At 41.6% G+C, this 22811-nt stretch overlaps 1 protein-coding gene across 1 annotated transcript in view; it reads right to left on the bottom strand.

Moving 5' to 3' along the window:
- Positions 1 to 1443: 1443 nt before the first annotated feature.
- Positions 1444 to 22811, bottom strand: part of LOC124722714 (serine proteinase stubble) — a 53866-nt gene continuing 32498 nt past the window's right edge. The window contains exons 4-7 of the mRNA XM_047247856.1: positions 21608 to 21803; positions 10314 to 10579; positions 6376 to 6530; positions 1444 to 2825 (exon numbers count right to left, since the gene is read on the bottom strand). Of these exons, the coding sequence (XP_047103812.1) occupies positions 2661 to 2825; positions 6376 to 6530; positions 10314 to 10579; positions 21608 to 21803 (782 nt within the window). The 3' untranslated portion in view covers positions 1444 to 2660. The remainder of the gene's footprint in view (positions 2826 to 6375; positions 6531 to 10313; positions 10580 to 21607; positions 21804 to 22811) is intronic.

The raw sequence follows: 22811 nt of genomic DNA on the forward strand, positions 1-22811 counted from the left end.
GTATTTGGAGGAGCCCCAGTGAAACCAAGTGTCATACTTTATAGCTCAAAAACTAGGCATTGATCGTGAGCTCCCACAATGTCAAAGACATCCATTCCAGGTACCTTAACAGTATGCTGCTGTATCAAGGAGCTAGTGCTTGCACTGGACCCAGCAAATTGGTGATCGCTCGTTGTATCAACAATGTCTGAGCAGCAGCTATCTTGACAGAAATCACTAACAGTCGGATAGCATTCTGTGGCCAGCAGCTTCACCTGATCTCTTTTTGCTGATGGGAGGTATTGTGGTTATTAGTTGGAAGATTGGTGTGATGTTGCTCTCAGTGCTAGCCTGTCGTGTGGAAGTCTTTTTAATAACTCCATCAGTACTGTACTCTACACTCATCTGAGCCTGCTTATTCTATTGTACATCTTCAGTGGGGCCTCCTCCCATGCTCACCTCCCGAACCATACTTGGTCCATTATGAATTTAGCTATTCCTCAGTGCTTCAGGATGTGTTGTATCAACCAATGCCTTCTTTCAGTCAATTCGATTCAGAACCTCATCATCAGTTACCAGTTACTTCATATACCCATATAATCTTCAGCATTCTTCTGTCTTTATTGTTTATCCACATTTCATTTCCTTGTAAGGCTCACTCGAAATAAATACTCTCTGATAGAAAATGTATGAGATGAAAACACTTTAGGTAACCTTCATCTGTGTGAAAATGCTCAGAAACTGTGTGCTATAATTGAAGTTGTTTGAATTGTATTATCACAGGAAAACATTACTGACACTCTGTCAGCATTTCTATGATTTTTTTTAACATCTGCGTGTGTATTTGTCTTTGTAATATAGTTCCTGTACCAGTAAATATTTTTTATTTGGTTACACACTGCTACACACTTACCTCTTGTGTGGGTTCAGTATATGTTAGACCAGGGGTTACCGAATTTTTCCTCTGATGGCATACTTTAGGAATTCTGGTACTTTGATGTACCACCTTACTTGAATTAAAAGTTAATAATTTTTTTTAAAAATTAGAAATACTTGTTTTATCAAGTGATTAATTTCAAATCATTACTAATAGCACAAATATCATAATAAAATAAAAATAATTAGTACTGTCAAAACATCAAAAAAAGGAAACGCCATTCTATTAAAAGTTTTTCACAGAGTAGTTATTAACTACCCATGGAACAATACTGATCCTTGGAACACAGTTTGGGAAATCCTGTATTAGACTGGTCAAGCATCTCCATTAAAAAATGAAATCTGCAGAACAGGAGATTAAATGTGGATTGTTGAAGTAGTTGTAGTTTTCTCAGTCTGTTTTAAACTCACATCTTTGTGGCAGGTATTCAACATACTGAACTAATCAAAAATTTCTTCAAAAATAGGAACTGGGGGAAAGTAAATAAAAGTTTCCATTTTTGAAGAAAAACTGTTTTTATTTATTTAACCGTATTATTTTCATTTATACCTCCAGTTATCTCTGGTATGTGGTAAACTGAATAGCTATGCATCAATAAATGTTGGTTTTGAAGCTGTGTGTTTTATTAGTGACATGCTTTCCTCACAGGGATGTTTGTGTACAGTTTGGACAAGTATCCGTAATCCTTTTTCCAAAACAGAAATCGTGTGTTTTATTACTGGTGTGCTTTCCTCACTGGCATACTTGTATACAGTTTAAACGAACAGATATAATCCCTTTTACCAAACAGGAGTCATCAGCAGTAACAAACATTATTCCCAGCAATGTGTTTTCGCATATATAACAATAACACTTCGTATTTACAGTAGCTTAGACTTATATTGTATTTAACACATGATTTAGGCACTAAAATGAAAATGACATTTACAAATTAAATACGTTTGCTCTTCATTTTGTGACAAATATCTTAAAATTAATATGTTATAATATTTCTAATGTAAACAAAATAAATAATATTGTTGGAGTGTATAATGTTCAGTTAAGCACTGCAATGGAATAAAATCTCTTCTATAACAATGTTTCTCTACTAAAAACAGAACAATTTTTAAAATTTTCTGTTACAGTTGTTTGGTTTTAGGTGTTTCAGTCTTACATTACTAATGCCACTGATCCTTCTCGGTAAGAAGACATTTCAACTTTCAATTTTTACAGGCACAGTAAATTATTAATTCATTATTGCACGATACAAAATGTGGCCACGTGTGGTGCCACTTTGAAGTAGGAAATATATATGTGAGATCTTGTCGACTGAGTCAGATAGATTAATGTGCCAGAAAAACCTGATCAGCCACTGTTAGTAAAATGAAAGCTTCTGGGAATAAATTTCTGTTCTAACAACATAAAATGGAGTTGCTCGAGATACATTTTTCCTATAAGAATTGAAAACGGTAAACTTCTGCATGAGTCGAAATTTTAGTCAACCTTTGCAATTGTTTTTGCTCTCCTGGCAACCTTCTGGTTGCTGATATGTCGAATTTTATGTACTGTACAGTAGATACTATTTCTCCTGTTGGGAAGTGCTTCATTACTGATACAGTAACTGCACATAATTTACTGTGTAATAAATATAAGTTAAATATAAATTAATTTAAAATGATTATGGCAGTCAATAGTTTCGCACTTGTGAGATGCTTTATGTAGGAAGTCCATCCTCGAGACACCACTAATGAGTTCGTGGTTAGAGTCACTGCACGCCGGTGATGCTCTGTAGCCAGGGCTTGTAGTACGTGGTGCGCATGTAGACTCCGGGCAAGTAGGGGGAGGCGCACTTGATACCGTGCGACACGGTACCCACCAGCACCCAGCGACCGTCGTCCCGTTCCATCATTAGCGGGCCGCCGCTGTCCCCCTGCACACATACAACAGACTCTGAGGCAAGCGCCTCCACCAGCATTCAAAGATAAGGGGCTCCCTATAGAAGGGAGCTTCTGAGCGTAGCAAACTCAATCTCTGACGATTTGCGAACTAGTACCATAGAGCGTGCTCAGCAACGATAACGTTGAAACGATTGGACATCTTCTTTCTGCTCGAATGATTTTCACTTAAGTCCAAGTACTGTGTACTAATCTCAGCAGACAAAACATGGGTGGGGGCAAACAAAAGGGGCTTGGACGAATGGATACGATTGGACGTGAATTTGTGGCAGATTTAACAGAGGAGGAAAATACCTACAGTTACTTTCAACAGGATGGAACATCTGGCCATACAGCCGGACGAACCTTGGGGCACATTTACACAATCTTCAAGGCTGGCAAAGTTGTTAGCAGAGGTCAATCTGGCCGCAGCCCTAGCTGGCCACCCAGGTAACCTGATCTGTCAGTCTACTATTACTTTGTGTGGAGAGCCGTCAAATCCAAGGTGTATCGCGCAACAACCCTCATAGTCTTCAATAACTGCTACAGAACATTCCGCATGAGAATGCAGCAATTCCAGAATCCAGCTTCGATCCGCATTCAGCAGATTGCTGCCCAGGGCCCAAAAGCGTCAACAGATGAATGGTGGTCACTTTCAACATATTCTATACTCAGGTTAATACTGTATTTCCTTTCTTCTAGTGTTTTCTTTGTACCTTGGAACTCTGTTCTCCACGCCACTTTTATTTACCCCACCCTGTATCAGTCAGCTCTTTTAAAGAGCACACTGGTCGCTTTGGAGCATTGGAGGTACCAGGTGTGATCAAAAAGGACAGTAAACAATTTTATTTGAAACAAAGTAATAGACTTGAATGGAATTTGATTTAATCACCTTCAAATTACTTATCTCAAAGTTGAATCCATGAATGGAAGCTTTTCTGGAAGGCTTCTTTTGGAAAGGCATTCAGCTGCTCTGTCATGGCTCTCTCAGTGTTCAGGAATAGTGTCAAAACGTTTTCCTTTACGCGCGGTTTTAATTTTTTGGAATAGCCAAACGCCGTATGGTGCTAAATGTGGTAAGGCGGATGTGGAGAGACAGAAATACCGCCAAAAAACTGCGAATCAAAAGCGAGGTGTGGCACGGCGCGTTGTCGTCATGAAAAAGGAAGCCATTGGCCAATTTTTTTTGTCTCTTTCTTCGCACATCGTTTCACAAACTTTGCAGTACGCCTTTGAAAAATTCATCGTTTACAGTTGCTCCCCTTGGAACGAACTGTGATCGCACTATACCCTTAATATCGAAAAACTAACAGTGAGCATGACCTTAGTATCAGATTTTAACTGACATGCCTTTTAGATCAAGTAGAATCACAGATTGTCCACTGGAATCTCTGAAATGTTGTCCGAGGGTCACACCTATCGATCCAAGTTCCACCTCCGGTTACAATTTTGGATATGAAGTCTGAATCTGAATGAAGACGATTCTTCAACTCAGTGCAAACTGACAAACGATTTTCCTTCTGTTTACCCTCAAACGACTGGGAACAAATTTTTTGCACTCACACGTCTCATTTGCAAATTATCGGTTAAAATGTTTTGCCCGGACCCGTACGAGATGCTACGTTCTGCGGTAAGCCCTTGAATAGTTATTCGCCTCTTTGAACAAACAGTTTTTTACCATTTTTTCGCACGGATTTTGCTGTTAGTAGTCCAGATTCTACCTAACCATTTCCGCTTTTACATCACTCTACCCCTTTTAAACTGTCTTCATAGTTAGAGTATTATCACCGTACACCAATTTCATGAGTTTCTTTGGCACTTTCTTGCGACTTGAAACACAACTGTTTACCCGTTGTTCGAAATCCATGACGCGCGACGGACAAAGTAAACACAACCTCACTGTAACGACTTTGGACGCTGATTGATAAGTCATGACGTGTTCCAACTTGACACTGTCTCAACGCATCAGGATATCGGAGAAATTACATCAAATGGTGGTAGAGTCGGCAGTTACTGCTAAAAGAATTCATTCACCGTATTTTTTGATCACATGTGGTAGTATAGAACTGGTATCAGGCAGTGATGTGGCTCTCCACTGTTGACGTTAGTTCATGAAATGGAAATTGTGCGTGTGGGGCGGGGGAGGGGGGGAGGGGGCGGGGGGGGGGGAGAGGAGGGAGGGAGGAGGGGGAGGGGCGTAGTTACATGGTTCGAAGTGGTGACCCGACAGAAAGGCGGAAAGGAGCTACCACGTGGGGACGTGCACACGACCACACAGTGAATGAAGTTGCCCGATTTCCTGGTGTATGAACGTGCACTGTCCAACGTCTCTGCAAGAAATAGTGTATGACTCGCGATCATGTAACATGGCGTAAGAATAGTCTCCGTAAAAAGATCCTTACTGATAGGGAACGGAGAAGGGTGTCACGTCTGATCAATGACAACTGGTTTCAAACCAGACAGAAAGTGCTTGTCTCGGTGAACGTAGATCCATGCAAACCACTTTCCGAGCGAATATTGCGAAGGAAAGAGACTGCTACAGGTATATGAAATCGGAAATTCCGCAACTATTGATCAAAACAGCACGTCAAACTGCACGCCTTCAGTGGGTCAAATTACATAGAAACTGGAGAGTATCAGACTGGAGTAGTGTCATGTGGTCCAATGAATTGCGATTTTGCCTCTTTTCAAACAACTAAAACTGTAACAAAACGCCTCAGAAGAGAACTGGATTTATATCAACTTGCACCCAGGTTCGTCGTTGAGTACACCATCGCAGGCGCTCCTGTCTGTGATGCAGCGTCAAGCCATGGTCTTCGAGCTGATAGTCCATGCTGCTGCAAACGTCGTCGAACTGTTCGTGCAGATGGTTGTTGTCTTGCAAACGTCCCCATCTGTTGACTCAGGGATCGAGACGTGGCTGTACGATCCGTTACAGCCATGCGGATAAGATGCCTGTCAACTCGACTGCTAGTGATACGAGGCCATTGGGATCCAGCACGGCGTTCCGTATTACCCTCCTGAACCCACCGATTCTATATTCTGCTAATAGTCATTGGATCTCGACGAACGCGAGCAGCAACGTCGCGATACGATAAACTACAATCGCGGTAAGCTACAATCCGACATTTATCAAAGTCGGAAACGTGATGGTACGCATTTCTCCTCCTTACACGAGACATCACAACAACGTTTCACCAGGCAACGCCGGTCAACTGCTGTTTGTGTATGAGAAATCAGTTGGAAACTTTCCTCATGTCAGCACGTTGTAGGTGTCGCCACTGGCGCCAACCTTGTGTGAATGCTCTGAAAAGCTAATCATTTGCATATCACAGCATCTTCTTCCTGTCTGTAGCACCTCATCTTAGTGGTGTAGCAATTTTAATGGCCAGGAGTGTATTTTTTGATACAGCGACAAATACGTTATGACTTATTTTACAAGCATTAATACACCATCACTAGCACAAGAGGCAAGAAGTTGACGGAACTGTGTAGTGATATGTGAAAGTAAAATTCTTCTGTAATGCAGAAAAGTATGGTAGTTACCTCGCAGGAGTCCTTTTGGCCATTGGCATATCCGGCGCACAGGAAGCTGTTGAGGATGACTTTGGAGTGGCCGGCGGTCTGGAACATCTCCTGGCAGACGCTGTTCTCAATGACAGGCACCTGCACCTCCTGCAGCACACTCGGCACTCCGCCCCCTGAACAAAACACGCACAAGTATGGTTAAAACAGTAGTAAATAGTGATTACTGGAAATCTCTGAATTCCTTAACTAATGCACAGTTATATACTTCGCCATCGTCTTCTAACACCCTTCAAACAACGCATCCTAACTCATCATCACAATGGCAGATCTGTGTAGCGACAGGCTCAGTACCAGAAGAACACAGCACATTACATACAGATTAACATCGAAACTTAAATTCACGATTTTTAGTTAGAGTCTACACGTTTCCAAGTGTACAGCTAGCAATTACAGGCTTATTCATAAGAGCCATTGGGGTTTCAAAAGATGGCTAAGTGAAAACTATAAGGAATACTGAAAAATGACACATATCAAACTTCCTGGCAGATTAAAACTGTGTGCCCGACCGAGACTCGAACTCGGGACCTTTGCCTTTCGCGGGCAAGTGCTCTACCATCTGAGCTACCGAAGCACGACTCACGCCCGGTACTCACAGCTTTACTTCTGCCAGTACCTCGTCTCCTACCTTCCAAACTTTACAGAAGCTCTCCTGCGAACCTTGCAGAACTAGCACTCCTGAAAGAAAGGATACTGCGGAGACATGGCTTAGCCACAGCCTGGGGGATGTTTCCAGAATGAGATTTTCACTCTGCAGCGGAGTGTGCGCTGATATGAAACTTCATGGCTGATTAAAACTGTGTGCCGGACCGAGACTCGAACTCGGGACCTTTGCCTTTCGCGGGCAAGTGCTCTACCATCTGAGCCACCGAAGCACGACTCACGCCCGGTACTCACAGCTGTACTTCTGCCAGTACCTCGTCTCCTACCTTCCAAACTTTACAGAAGCTCTCCTGCGAACCTTGCAGAACTAGGTCATTTGGTCGGATGATTCTCATTGCACACTGTTTACAACTTCTGGCCGAGTTTATATCTCAAGATTGAAACATGACTGGGATCGGTGATGTTTCGGGCAGTCCATGGTAGTCTGTGGGCCCCATGGTTACTGTGCTAGGTCGCATTACAGCTAAGGATTATGTGAACATTTTGGCTGATCAGGTCCAATGTTTGTTCCCCAATTGTGATTCTGCGTTCCAAACAACTGGGCCCCTGTCGCCTAGCTCGCATTGTCCAGGACTGTTTTTGTGAGCACGAGGATGAAGTGTCGCATCTTCCCTGGTCACCACAGTGACCACGTCTCATTATTATTGAGCCTTTGTGGTCTACTTTGGAGAGAGGAGGGCGTGATTGCTACCCATCCCATCATCGTTAACTGAACTTGCCTCCATTTTGCAAGAAGAGTGCTGTTGGATTCCCTTGAAACCCATACAGGACCTGAATTATTCATTCCGAGACGACTGGAAACTGTTTTGAATGCCAACGGTTTTCCTACACCATGTTAGGCATAGTAATGTGTTGCGCCTTTAGTGTTCCATATTTTTGTCGATACCCTTTATGAACGACCCTGTACAACAGCGCTGTCTCAGAAAGGTTTCGTCATTTGGCAGACGTATAATTCAACGGTGGTCTAGCCTCGATGAAGGTGTAATGCTCGGGCGATAAAGAGTATTAGCTCGGTTTGTCTAGAGAGTCGTCAAGAAATCACACGTAGCACAGTCGTAAAAACCGTTTAGGAATTAATCTGGCATGATGAAGGTGAATCATGGAAGACGTAAGACAAAGTGTCTGACGAGTATCTGAGACATCCTTCGTCTTCACCTCCCTTCTACTTAGGCACTGATTGAGATTTACGGTTTCTCGCCTCCCGTTTCTAATGAAAAATAAATGGTGATTAAGCGTCCCCTCAACGACGAGGTAATTTGTGACGGAGCACATGCTCGGACTGGAGGATGAGGGGGAAGCAAATCGCTGCGTCTTTTCTAAGCAACCCATACCGAAATTTACCTTAACCGGATGAGGAAACCAGTGGCAGTCTAAATCTGGGTGCCCGGACGAGACCTTGAAACGTCGTCCTCCCCGGTGCCTTAATTTCTCTGCCACCCCACTCGGTCATGCCTAATGTAGTATATCAGCCACTAACAAGGCCCCCAAGAACATCAGATTCATTTATGACAATTTTTTCAGCAGTCTGAAGAAAACTTCTGAGCAATACAAGTATTAAGGTACTCATGTTACCGTATAAACAGACGTCCTTCATGGTTCCATAATGTGAACGATGCCTTGAATTCTGTGAACCCGTAGGTTTCCTCCTGCAGTTCTGAGGCGAGCGGCTGCTCGAAATGTTTCCTAACATTTGCCAATGGTTCCTGAAATGGCGCACATTTTCAAAAATATGTTGTTCTTAAAATACGGCTTCCTCGCATCAGAAGACTTTTTGATCATGTGCCAGACTATTTTCTCAAGGAGCAACCCAAAGATCAATACGTCAACGACTTTCAAAGATTTTAATAAATTCGAAAAATTATCTTTTTCAAAATTTCAATTACCTTGTAAAATTCGGTCGAAGTCGAGGGCGTGATTGGCAGAGCACTGGCTCGGTTTTCTCTTAAAAAGGGGAAGGAATCAGACGGGGAATACAGAAATAATTTCAAATATCTTGTTCGGAAGTGTCTTGGCATGGTAAAGGCGAATCGAGGCAAGCCTGAGACAGAATGACAGCACGACAATTAGAACCCACATTATCTCGATCTGGAAACGACGTTTTGATCCAGCGTCACCATAGTAACAAGTTAATTCTAGCACTATTACCTAGCGAGGTGGTGAAGTATTTAGGAGGAGTGGGTTTGAAATCCTCGCCGGACCACTCAAATTCGTGTTTTTCGTAATTTACTAACTCGTTTAAGGCAAATTCTGGTATGGTTTCTTTGAAAAAGACATCGATGATTTCCTTTCCTATCTTTGTACTATATCAGACTGTTCAATTTGTAGTGACCTGGTCATCAACAGAAGGTTAAGGTGTAATTTTTGAATTGTTCTAACGAAGGTGACATAAATTCTGAACCCCTGTAGAGGAAGTCATAGTATTGCAGAAATTAATGAATCAGATGGTAACAACACTGTATACAGTGTGAACCTGAACTCCACCAATAGAATTTCAGAAATTGATCATCGATATTTCCTGGATATCTTGGTATAAGGGACCACTCCGGTAGCTTGCTACAAAGGAACTGTATTTCATTTGGTATCTTATCCCCATTATTTTTTTGATCTGTGCTGCAGTGAAAATATCTGCACATCCGTGCAAATGTCGACGGCATGTGCTGTATGTCTCATATGGAAGCAAACTTTTTCCATTCACTGACAGTACTTCATGTTGACAACAGAAATGCCCACTTCAGTCTTCGCTCACAAGTTTGAATTCAATACTGCTCGGTTCGCTATCAGATGTGTTTTCTGGCAGTGTTAGTTGTACGTTAGCCGTGATATACAGCAGTACGGATACGTTTATTGATGAACACTTGGCCGATATGCACATCATTTATGGGTACACTGAATGCAATGGAAGGGCGCCTAACGACGCTATTTAGAGCACAGCATGGCACTATGCATAGGCACCTACGAAAGACCTAATCTTCAGTCTTAGTGACTGCATATTAAAGGCATGTTCACTGTACTGTTGTTTAGGTATTGTCACAAAAACAAAGACATCTGAGATAACAAACCAAATGAATCGTAATTACATTATTACTCTAGACAGCGAAAACTATGGGTACCTTACACCAAAATACTCAGAAAATGTCCAAGAACAAATTCTGAACTTTTGTCGATGGAGTTTAACAGTTTTCTGCGTAAAGTGGGAAGGGATACACAGATGGCGAAACAGTAATGGAGATACTGACCGTATTTGAGGCGGCCCCAGCCGGTGACCGTAGCCATGCGGCCTGTGAAGTCTTCGTTCTCTCTGGGCATGCAGATCGGCACGATGTGCTCGTCGAACGTCACCGGATAGTCCATTTCCAGAAGGGCGAGGTCGTTGGCGAACGTAGCCGCGTCGTAGTGCCGGTGAACGATTACGCGCCGCACGTTCTTCGTCACGGATCGCTTCGACTCCAGCTCGCCCGTGATATCGTACTCGCCCAACACCACCACGAGGTTTGCCAGGAACCTGCAACGCGCCGCTCATGTTAAAACTTGTCTCCACACCTGCTTCTCCACTGCTATCGTGGCAGCTCGTCTTTTGTTTTCCTCCCAGTCAAGGAGCACACACACACGCGCGCGCGCGCGCACACACACACACACACACACACACACACGCACGCACACACAAATACACACACAAGAGTATGTAGGTACACGTGATCAAAGTTTTCCATCCGCCTGCTGTTGACAGGAAGTGTGCAGTAAGCGGAGAAAAGTTGATTAATCAGTCTTGCCCAGACCAACTATCTTATTCTCATGCACCTAACGAAAAATGTAATCTGATATTCGCCAGATGAACAAGAGATGAGACTCCCTTAAGAGGATAGTTGTTTGACTGACTGGATGCAGCGATCCACGTTAGTCTATCCAGAGCAAGCCTCTTCATTTCTGCATAATTATTTCAACCTATATCCACATGAAGTTGCTGACTGTAGGCAAGCCTTGGTCACCCTCTGCAATTTTTACTCATTTCCCTCCATTACGAAACGGGCGATTTCTTGATGGCTCAGGATGTGTTCTATCGACCAGCTCCTTGTTTTAGTCAAGTTGTGCCATAAATTTCTTTTTTTATCACAACACAATACAATATCTCTTCATGAGTTATCCGATCCACTCATTTCCGAAGATTTATCCTTTTGTTGCCTGTTTGTTGTGTTGATAAAAAAACGCCGGAAACCGGCTATCTGGAATATGTGGACCAAGTAAACACATCTTCAGCACCACATACATGAACTACCAACTTTGGAAATCGTAAGTAACACCAAACGATAATGTAACCTCACGAAACTTGTGCTGCAGTAGTTGGCTCTAACTTCAAAAACAAAAGAGAAACATGAGAAAACGTAACATAGTTACACACGTGTAACTACTACATAATGCATTTACACAGGGTGTTCGGAAATTCCGTTTAAAACTTATAGAACTTGTTGAGAGGAGTATACAATATTTTGAATAAGAACCCCTGTCCCCTCCCCTCTACAAGTAATAGAAGTTTGTAACGGGAATTTCCAAACATCCTGTACAAAAAAAAAAAAAAAAAAAACATGTATTCAGGCCACTGAAGACGCTTTACAAATAAAAGAAGCGAAACATGTATAGCAAAAAGCAAACTGCCTTTCATTTAGCTTCAAGGATGTAACATACACTCTGTGATCAAAAGTATCCGGACACCCCAAAAAACATACGTTTTTTCATATTAGGTACATTGTGGTGCCTCCTACTGACAGTTACTCCGGATCAGCGATGTCAGTAATCATTAGATATTGTGAGAGATCAGAGTGTGGCGCTCCGCGAAACTCACGGACTTCGAACGTAGTAAGGTGATTGGGTGTCACTTGTGTCATACGTCTGTACCTGAGATTTCCACACTCCTCAACATCCTACTAGGTTCACTGTTTCCGATGTGATAGTGAAGTGGAAACGTGAAGGGACACGTACAGCACAAAAGCCTACAGGCCGACCTCGACTGTTGACTGACAGAGACCGCCGGAGTTGAAGAGGGTCGTAACGTGTAAGAGGCTGGCATCTATCAGACCATCGCACAGGAATTCCAAACTGCATCAGCATCCACTGCGAGTACTATGACAGTTAGGCGGGAGGTGAGTAAGCTTGGATTTCATGGTCGAGCGGCTGCTCATAAGCCATAAGTCTTGCCGGTAAATGCAAAACGATGTCTCGCTTTGTGTAAGGAGTGTAAACATTGGACGATTGAACAGTGGAAAAACGTTGTGTGGAGTGACGAATCACGACAATGTGGCGATCCGATGCCAGGGTGTGGGTATGGCGAATGCCCGGTGGATGTCATCTGCCAGCGTGTACAGTGACAACAGTAAATTTCGGAGGCGGTGGTGTTATGGTGTAGTCGTGTTTTTCAAGGAGGGGCTTGCACCCCTTGTTGTTTTGCGTGGCACTATCACAGCACAGGCTTACATTGATGTTTTAAGCACCTTCTTGCTTCCCAGTATTGAAGAGCAATTCGGGTATGGCGATTGCATCTTTCAACACGATCGAGCACCTGTTCATAATGCATGGCCTGTGGCGGATTGGTTACACGACAGCAACATCCCTGTAACGGATTGGCTGGCACGGAGTCCTGACCTGAATCCTATAGAACATCTTTGGGATGTTTTGGAACGCAGACTTAAGAAACCTTCCAGCACCTGACTGAACGTAGGCCTGCGAGACTGGAAGCTGTCATCAAGGCTAACGGTGGGCCAACACCATATTGAATTCCAGCATTACCGATGGAGGACGCCACTAACTTGAAGAGCAATTCGGGTATGGCGATTGCATCTTTCAACACGATCGAGCACCTGTTCATAATGCATGGCCTGTGGCGGATTGGTTACAGGACAGCAACATCCCTGTAACGGATTGGCTGGCACGGAGTCCTGACCTGAATCCTATAGAACATCTTTGGGATGTTTTGGAACGCAGACTTAAGAAACCTTCCAGCACCTGTTTGAACGTAGGCCTGCGAGACTGGAAGCTGTCATCAAGGCTAACGGTGGGCCAACACCATCTTGAATTCCAGCATTACCGATGGAGGACGCCACTAACTTGTAAGTTAATTTCAGATAGGTGTCCGGATACTTTTGATCACATCGAGTACCTCCATGAACTTTGAAGCAATTAGGAAACGATAAAAAAATGGAAGAAAATGACGATGGAAATTCATATTCGTTGTTAATAAATTTCTCTATTTAAGAAATGCCTTTCCGGCTACTGCCGGTCTGCCTTTCGAACCCTCTGTACTTCCTCCATCGTCAGTTGTTTTGCAGCCCAAATAGCAAAACGCATTTACTGCTTTTTGTTTATCATGTCCTGATCTAACTGCCTCAGCATCACTTAGTTTTATTCAGGTACATTCTGTTAACTTTATTTTGCTTTCATTCACAATCATCTTATAACCTCTTGTCGAGGCACTGTCCATTCAGTCCAGCTGAGCTTCCAGTGCCTACAGTTTAGCTTGAAAATTGAAAATAAAGAAATTACGAAATAATTTAATTTAAAGAACGGCTAGAAATGTGGACATTATATTAAAACTAAAAAATAAGTAGCTGATTCAGTGGCAGTTTTTCTGCAGTGGTTCGTTCGTCATGACAGCAGTTAGTCCAAAGATCCTTTAAAGATGTACAAGCTTACACATGATATATGAAGTCTAACAGAAGAGGCAGTGTTTTTTGCTTTCAAAGTTGGCTGGGTTACTCATTATCTTAAATGAATGGACAAAATCAATCCATGCATTTTTAACAAATTCAAAACTCATGAAATCTGTACAATAATAAAATTGTTATGGTGATGATGACATTTTCCAACCTGGAAATGATGAAACAAATTCATGGTGATAAAGAGTACACGCGTAAAAACGCGAAAAGGATAATAGAAGTAGTGACCAACTACGCAGTTTCGACCAATAGTTGTCATAATAATGGACACTGAGAGGTGATTAACAAGGAACAGGTGCTAAGGTAAGATTCTCATAAAACAAGGTAGATAAATTATCAGAAAATCAGAAGTGACACTAAACGTAGTATGTAAAGAGCTTAGTACAATATGATATGCAGATGGTTGAGTTGATAAACCATAATGATAATAATAATAATAAGAAGAAGAAGAAGAAGAAAGATTAAGGAAAGGCAAACGTACGTTTCTAGCATTTGTAGACTTAGAGAAAGCTTTTGACAATGTTGACTGGAATACTCTCTTTCAAACTCTAAAGGTGGCAGGGGTAAAATACAGGGAGCGAAAGGCTATTTACAATTTGTACAGAAACCAGATGGCAGTTATAAGAGTTGAGGGACATGAAAGGGAAGCAGTGGTTGGGAAGGGAGTAAGACAGAGTTGTAGCCTCTCCCCGATGTTATTCAATCTGTATATTGAGCAAGCAGTAAAGGACACAAAAGAAAAATTCGGAGTAGGTATTAAAATCCATGGAGAAGAAATAAAAACTTTGAGGTTCGCCGATGACATTGTAATTCTGTCAAACACAGCAAAGGACTTGGAAGAATGGAATGAACAGTGTCTTGAAAGGAGCATATAAGATGAACATCAACAAAAGCAAAACGAGGATAATGGAATGTAGTCGAATTAAGTCGGGTGATGCTGAGGGAATTAGATTAGGAAATGAGACACTTAAAGTAGTAAAGGAGTTTTGCTATTTGGGGAGCAAAATAACTGATGATGGTCGAAGTAGAGAGGATATAAAATGTAGACTGGCAATGGCAAGGAAAGCGTTTCTGAAGAAGAGAAATTTGTTAACATCGAGTATAGATTTAAGTGTCAGGAAGTCGTTTCTGAAAGTATTTGTATGGAGTGTAGCCATGTATGGAAGTGAAACATGGACGATAAATAGTTTGGACAAGAAGAGAATAGGAGCTTTCGAAATGTGGTGCTACAGAAGAATGCTGAAGATTAGATGAGTAGATCACATAACTAATTAGGAAGTATTGAATAGGATTGGGGAGAAGAGAAGTTTGTGGCACAACTTGACCAGAAGAAGGGATTGGTTGGTAGGACATGTTCTGAGGCATCAAGGGATCACCAATTTAGTATTGGAGGGCAGCGTGGAGGGTAAAAATCGTAGAGGGAGACCAAGAGATGAATACACTAAGCAGATTCAGAAGGATGTAGGTTGCAGTAGGTACTGGGAGATGAAGCAGCTTGCACAGGATAGAGTGGCATGGAGAGCTTCGTCAAACCAGTCTCAGGACTGAAGACCACAACAACATAATAATAAAGACATTTCCTGTGTGTTTGCAAACTTCTAACTTTTCTAAAAGAGGCGACTGTCTCCTTGACTCATACCATTCTAATTACAGTCTATAATACGCAACAAAAATTGCGTAATCAAGAACAAATTATCGGAGAGAAATGAAATGACCATTGTTGGTATAACTGATGATGTCAACAACCAAGAATCAACATTTGCTGAAGTAACATCAAATAAGAGCGTGAGCATATCACAGAATTGAATGAAGGACCGCGTTGATAAATAATGAACTAATGCCTGCATCGGCAGTGCATGCCAAATACTATAATCTTATCCGAAGGCATTTATATAGTCAGGCTAATAACAGGTTGCATATCGGACAAGTATCGTTTGCATTTGGTTACAATGATGGGCACATGAGCCCCCAGGTGGCTAGTATGCTTCTGCGTACACTTTCTATCAGGTGAGTGTTGAACCTAGTAGTGAGATGGACCCTGGATATCGTTAGCCATCTCAGTTATAATAAATTGTGTGTGTTCCTCAGAAGAACTGATATGTTTCGAAAGTTTTAAATCTAGGCTCCAGCACGTTCCGAAGCCTACATGTCAAATCGAAAATGCCCGCTCAGTCACGTTTTACTCAGAACGCTGAAACCTTAAAATGAAAGGAGGCCAGGCATTTGTTCTAAGAGATTCAGAAAAAACCCCAGGAAACTAAAATCTGTATGACAGGACGGGTATTTGAACCGCCGCTTACCAGAATGCGACTTCAACGTTATACCCCTATACCACCTGGCCCAGTCGAAATGTTCTTTGTAGAGCAGATATTGGTTCTCATTTTTCTTTTAACTTCAGCGCTAACATGTTGACTGTAAACGAATGAGGTAAGACTATTTGGCAGCTGACATAAACATGCTTAGCAGAAGTCAATGCATGTGAAATGTGGTCTGGAATCTAAAGAGGAAAGGATGCAACACCCTGAAAAGACACCATAGACTTGTCTACATTGATACCTTGGTGCAGCCTCCCTCTGGGAACATCTCAGTTTTCCGTGTGTGCAACAGCGAACCAGTATTTCTGCCAATACTTCCATGTTTTTATTTATTTATTGTTCCGTGGGACCAAATTAAGGAGAAGTCTCCATGGTCATGGAACGAGTCAATACATGAAATTATAACACGATAGTGGAAACAGATAACATGAAATATAAGAAACATGTTCAGGCGACAAGTCATAAGTTTAAATAAAGAAAATCAACAATGTAACACTGGAATTTGCTTAATTTTTCAGCTCTTCCAGGAGCTCCTCGACAGAATAGGAGTGAGCCATGAGGAAACTCTTCAGTTTAGACTTAAAAGTGTTTGGGCTACTGCTAAGATTTTTGAGTTCTTGTGGCAGTTTATTGAAAATGTATGCAGCAGAATACTGCACTCCCTTCTGCACAAGAGTCAAGGAAGTGCATTCCACATGCACATTTGATTTCTGCCTAGTATTAACTGAGTGAAAGCTACTAACTCTTGGGAATAAGGTAATATTGCTAACAACAAACGACATTAAAGAAAATATATACTGTGAGCGCAATGTCAGAATTCGCAGACTATTGAATAGGGGTCGACAAGAGGTTCTTAAACTTACACCACATATAGCTCGAACAGCCCGTTTATGAGCCAAAAATACCCTTTTTGAATCAGAAGAATTACCCAAAAAATAATACCATACGACATAAGCGTATGAAAATATGCGAAGTAGACTACTTTTTGGGTTGAACTGTCACTTCTTTCAGATACTGTTATAATGGTAAATAAAGCAGCATTTAGTTTCTGAACAAGATCCTGAACATGAGCTTTCCACAACAGCTTACTATCTATCCGAACGCCTAGGAACTTGAACTGTTCCGTCTCGCTTATAATATGCCCATTCTGTCTGATCAAAATATCGGTTCTTGTTGAATTGTGAGTTAGAAACTGTAAAACCTGAGTCTTACTGTGATTTAGCATCAAATTATTTTCACAAGCCTCGAACTTATTTCATGAACTACATTATTAGATACTGTTTCAATATTACACACAAGATCGTTCACTACCAAGCTGGTGTCATCAGCAAACAGAAATATTTTTGAATCACCTGTAATACTAGAAGGCACATCATTTATATAAATAAGAAACAGCAGTGGCCCCAGCACCGAGCCTTGGGGAACGCCCCACTTAATAGTGCCCCATTGGGACTGAACATCACTACCACTCTCAATATTGCAGAGAATTACCTTCTGCTTTCTGTTCTTAAAGTAAGAGGCGAACCAATTGTAAGCTACTCCACATCTTCATCATCCCTATGTATTTTTGATTTCTTTCATCTATCTCCTACTCTTACCTGATTATCCTTAACCTTCTCCAGACCAATCACCACTCAAGTTATTACCGAGATTTTTTTTTGTATTGCTGTCACACATTTCTGTTCGCTGCGGTTACAAACGTAAGGAGAAATTACTGGACACTGTATAAACTAGGCCGTCGTTTCTGAAATATCATAAATTGATTACTAAAACCGAGAAACTGCAGGGACGGATTTCTGACTGGAAGTGGAGGAAAAAATGTTCTATGAACATGTGTTCGGAAATATATCGTTACCGTGGTAGATGGCGCCGACGAATGAAAGTTCCTCTGACCACATGCTGTGTGTTCCTTGTGTGTTGCAGCCTGTGTGATTGACGCAGCGTTCTGTAAGCAGCAGAACGGTCCGGTATTCATGCCGGGAACAAGCCGAGAGGGTGTTTGTGTACGGCCTAACAGATGGATATGGTCGAGAGGCAGCACGGCTATATCAAAACAAGTACCCTCATAGACATCAACTACATTACACATTATTTCAAGCCCTTTTTAGGCGTCTGTATGATCGTGGGTCCTTTCACACCGTACAGAGAGGCGGTGGACTGTGCGTACTCCAGATTTAGAGGACTGGGTTCAACACGATATTGACTCCACTCAAGTGGCCCGGCAACATGGCGTATGATAAAGTACGATTATGTGTATCCAGCATGACAACCGTTACCATCGCTGTCACCTGCAACGGGTGCAAGGATTATCAGCAACAGGTTTCCTTCTACGGAAAGGATTTTGTCGACGGTTTTTGCACCAGACCATTACAATTGTAGGATGTCTGTCATCAGCCATGTTTACTGAGGAAACAATCTTTACCAAAGCTGACGTTATCAATCTTCATAGTCGTCATTTGTGGGGTACAAACAATACTCGGGGAGCCGTTGAGGTGTCTCATCAGCGTCGATTCAGCATGAATGCGTGGGCAATGATATTTGTTAACCACATACTTGGACTGATTATTATTCCGCAACGCCTCGACAGAGGAACGTACCTTGACTTTCTGCGGAATACTCTGCCCGGGCTGATTGAGAATGTACCTTTGGCAATACGAAAGGTTATGTGGTTCCTGCATAACAGAGCACCACCCCAATTCCGCGTTACAGTTCACCGACATCACATCTCCTCCGGACATTTGATAGGACTCGGAGGCCCTATAGCATGGCCTGCTAGATCACCGGGATTAGACACCCTGGATTTTTACCTCTGGTGGCATCTGAAAGGCGTTGTGTATACTGAACCAGTTCCTGATGTGCAGACCCTTTAACAGCGTGTTCACGAATCCTGTGACGCTATTCGAAGGGAGGTCGGAACGTGCAAAAGAGTGCAGCAATCCAAGATGCGACGTTGAACGCGTGCATTGCATCCTATGGGGGCCACTTTGAACATCTGTTGTGACGTGGATGCGATGCAGCTCTGTACTGTATTCCGGGACGATTTGTTGTCGTTGCACGTACGCCGTCCATTTCTGGACACATATTCATAGGACTTTTTCCTTCCATTTCCAGTCAGGATTCCGTCCCTGCAGTTTGTCTGTTTCATTAATGTTCACGCTGTATACATATTATTAATAACATTGGAGGTATGAATTAAACAACGCCTTCAGTGACAACTTTTTCGTGTTTTATTAACTACACGATGCATTTCGGATCCTGTGGGTCCATCGTCATGTGTAATTTGTCTTAATACATGCTTTATTTCTTCTCTTGAATGAGGTGAAATGCATATTCCTGTCACGAAAAGGTTTAATGTTAGGTTATGAATTTCGTTGAGTCGAACGCGTAAAATATGTGCAAAATATGGAAAATGAACAGTGTAAACTTACCACATAATCCAAAAAAAAGCATTTTCAACGTTTTATTAGCGGCAAACATTCTTTTCTCCGTCGTTTTAGTACATGTCACTTCATTCAGGATGTACATTTGCACACTAATGTTTATAAACACTTCACAGATGTTATTGTACATGGTGTTGTCAAAGATGAATTTATTCGTAGTGCTAAAGATATAACTTTTGGCAGACATATTTCTCAATCATCTTGGAAAGTAAGTTCTTTAATGAAAAAAATAGACTCAAGTAAAATAGTATATTACTGCAGATATGTTGATGACACCTTTCTGCTATTTGATGGAACAAAAAATGAGCTCGAAGAACTACTAGTAGCATTCACTTCTTTCCACAAAAACATGAAATTCACAATATAACATGAGGACAACAAGAGCCTAAACTTCCTGGATCTAAAAATCACCAACCACAAACAAAAACACAAGTTCAGCATACACAGAAAACGCACCTATACAGACATAACACTGGACGACTCATCATACTATTTCACCACACTAACATGCTGCATGTGGGTCCATGCTACACAGAGTACACTCCCGTGATTTAGAAGAAAGCACTGTCAAGAATGAGATAGATACAATAAAGAGCATTGCATAAGCAATGGCTACATAGCCAAAACAACTGACAATTTAAGCAGACAAATACACAAAAGCAAGACAACGAAGGGACACACTGTGAAAGAAGAGAAAATATTCACCAGTATCCCACACCTACGCCTCATATCACAAAATATAGCCAACGTTTTCAGAAAAACAAGTGTAACAGTTGCATTCTCAACCAGTAATAAGTTAGGAAACCTACTCATTCATAACGTAAAACCAAATACACAAACATACAACAACAGCGGAGTCTACAATGTATCATGCCCCAGTTGTCCTGCCGACTATGTAGGGAAAACAGGCAGAAACTTCAAGACCCGTTTTCAAGAACATGTAAATGTTGTCAGGCTCAAAAATTTCGAAAAACCAGTCATTGCACAACATATGTTGGAAAGGAAACATGTCATCAACAGTCTAGAAAACAATTTGGAAATACTACATAACGAACCCAATGGTAAGACCCTAAGTCTATTAGAACAACTGGAATATACCTCCACAAAATCAAAAAACCAGAATCTATGTTAAATTAACAGATTTCGCAAGCCATAGTTATTTCAGTAATTTTAAAGACCTATTCTAAAGTTATTCCTAGCATATGTCAATTGTTTATAGTTATATCCTTAGCACTACGAATAAATTCACCTTTGACAACACCATGTACAAAAACTTCTGTGAAGTGTTTATAAACATGTGTGTGCAAATGTACGTCCTGAGTGAAGTGACATGTACTAAAAGGACGGAGAAAAGAATGTTTGCCGCAAATGAAACGTTGAAAATGGTTTCCTTGGATTATGTGGTAAGTTTACACTGTTCATTTTCCATATTTTGCACATATTTTACGCGTTCGACTTAACAAATTCATAGCCTAACATTAAACCTTTTCGTGACAGGAATATGCATTTCACCTCATTCAGGAGAAGAAATGAAACATGTATTAAGACAAACTACACATGACGATGGACCCACAGGGTCCGAAATGCATCGTGTAGTTAATAAAACACGAAAAAGTTGTGACTGAAGACATTGTTTAATCTATACCTCCAATGTTTTGAATACAGTCATGTTTTAAGCTGCAAAATATGGATAACATTAAAAAATCATATTATTAATGTTATCACGTGCTGACACTGTGCTTCCCCTGCTGTAATGATTACTGCAGCCATTAACACTATTATTATTATTAGTTACCATTCATGAAGTGCGCATTTGTATTGACAACTCACTGCAAATGTATGGTCCGACGTAAGAAATGGCCTGGAAGTCCTAACATTGCCAAATTAAACAAATAAATGAATAAGTAGAATTCCATACTGTAGCATTGGGTGTCATCGCTTACTTGTATCGCTGTTTAATATTTACGTTGTTACTGCGACTACTTAATAATGCTTCACTTTCTTTGTGCGGCATCGAGAATTAAGTGTTGCATGGAAAAGTTGGTTCGGCCGTCTGGAGCTAAGTACTGACCCTGGCTGGCAGTGGGCGGCCGTGATGACGAACTTGTTGGTGATGAGGACGCCGCCGCACTTGTTCTTGGTGAAGAGGCCGAGCCACGTGGTCTCGCGCACCAGCGCCTGCCACGGCCACTCGCCGAATGTGGCGCCCTTGCCGCCCACGATGCGTCCCGTCTTGACCGTCTGCATCAGCGGCCGCACGCCGCACTCTGCAACACAGCGTCGTCACACAAGCTTCAGTTTATTGACGAGAAAGATTCTGTTGCCTAATTACACTGCTCATCATTATAGCTGCAGGGATAGCAAGTAACGAAAGTTTACCAGTGTCGCGTATACAATATAAATCACAAAGAGGGACCCACAGGGTTCAATTTTGGGTCCACTCCTATTCGTTATATATGTGATTGATCTTCAACTTAACATTCAATAAGCAGAATTGGTACTTTTTGCAGACAATACTGGTGTTATGATAAATTGCATCAGAGAGAAAGTAAAAGAAAAGACTATAAATGATGTTATCAAAATAATTATTAAAAGATTCTTAGAAAGTGCACTCTCCCTAAATTAATAATAAAAAAAACACACTATATTCTGTTCTGGACAACAAACAGGGTAATACTAACATTTGTGTAGCAAATGAGCAGGAGTCAGTAATTGGAGTATAATGCTCCGTATTTTTGAGTGTACATCTTGATGACAACTTGAACTGGAAGAAGCATATTACTGAGTTTCTCAAACAATGAAATCGGCTGCTTTTGTTATTCGTGTAATTGCCAATCTTAGAAACAAAAGACTTAACTTTTTGGCATATTCTGCATATGCTCACTCAATAATGTCTTATGGAATAATTTTCTGTTTAACTCACCACTTAAAAAAGAAAGTATCGATGGCACGAAAACGAGCAGTAAGAATAATATATGGTGTTTACCCACGAACGTCTTGTAGGTACCTTATCAAAGACCTTTGCTTTTCAACTGCGCCGTAAAAATACATATGAGGGTTATTCGGAAAGTAAGGAACGATCGGTCGCGAAATGGAAAATACAGTGAAAATCTGATGACGCTTTGCACAAATGCGTTGGACACTGTGTCTAGTACGCCCATCGATCGCATCATGTCGCTCGTTTCAGTTCTGAGTTCACAGTGAGAACGTAAAGATGGCTAGAAATTAGCGTCTTCCACCAAATATGAGAGCCTGGCGAAAGATTTCGTCTGAAG

Source organism: Schistocerca piceifrons, chromosome X (genome assembly GCF_021461385.2).
Source record: "Schistocerca piceifrons isolate TAMUIC-IGC-003096 chromosome X, iqSchPice1.1, whole genome shotgun sequence".
Classification (NCBI taxonomy): domain Eukaryota; kingdom Metazoa; phylum Arthropoda; class Insecta; order Orthoptera; family Acrididae; genus Schistocerca; species Schistocerca piceifrons.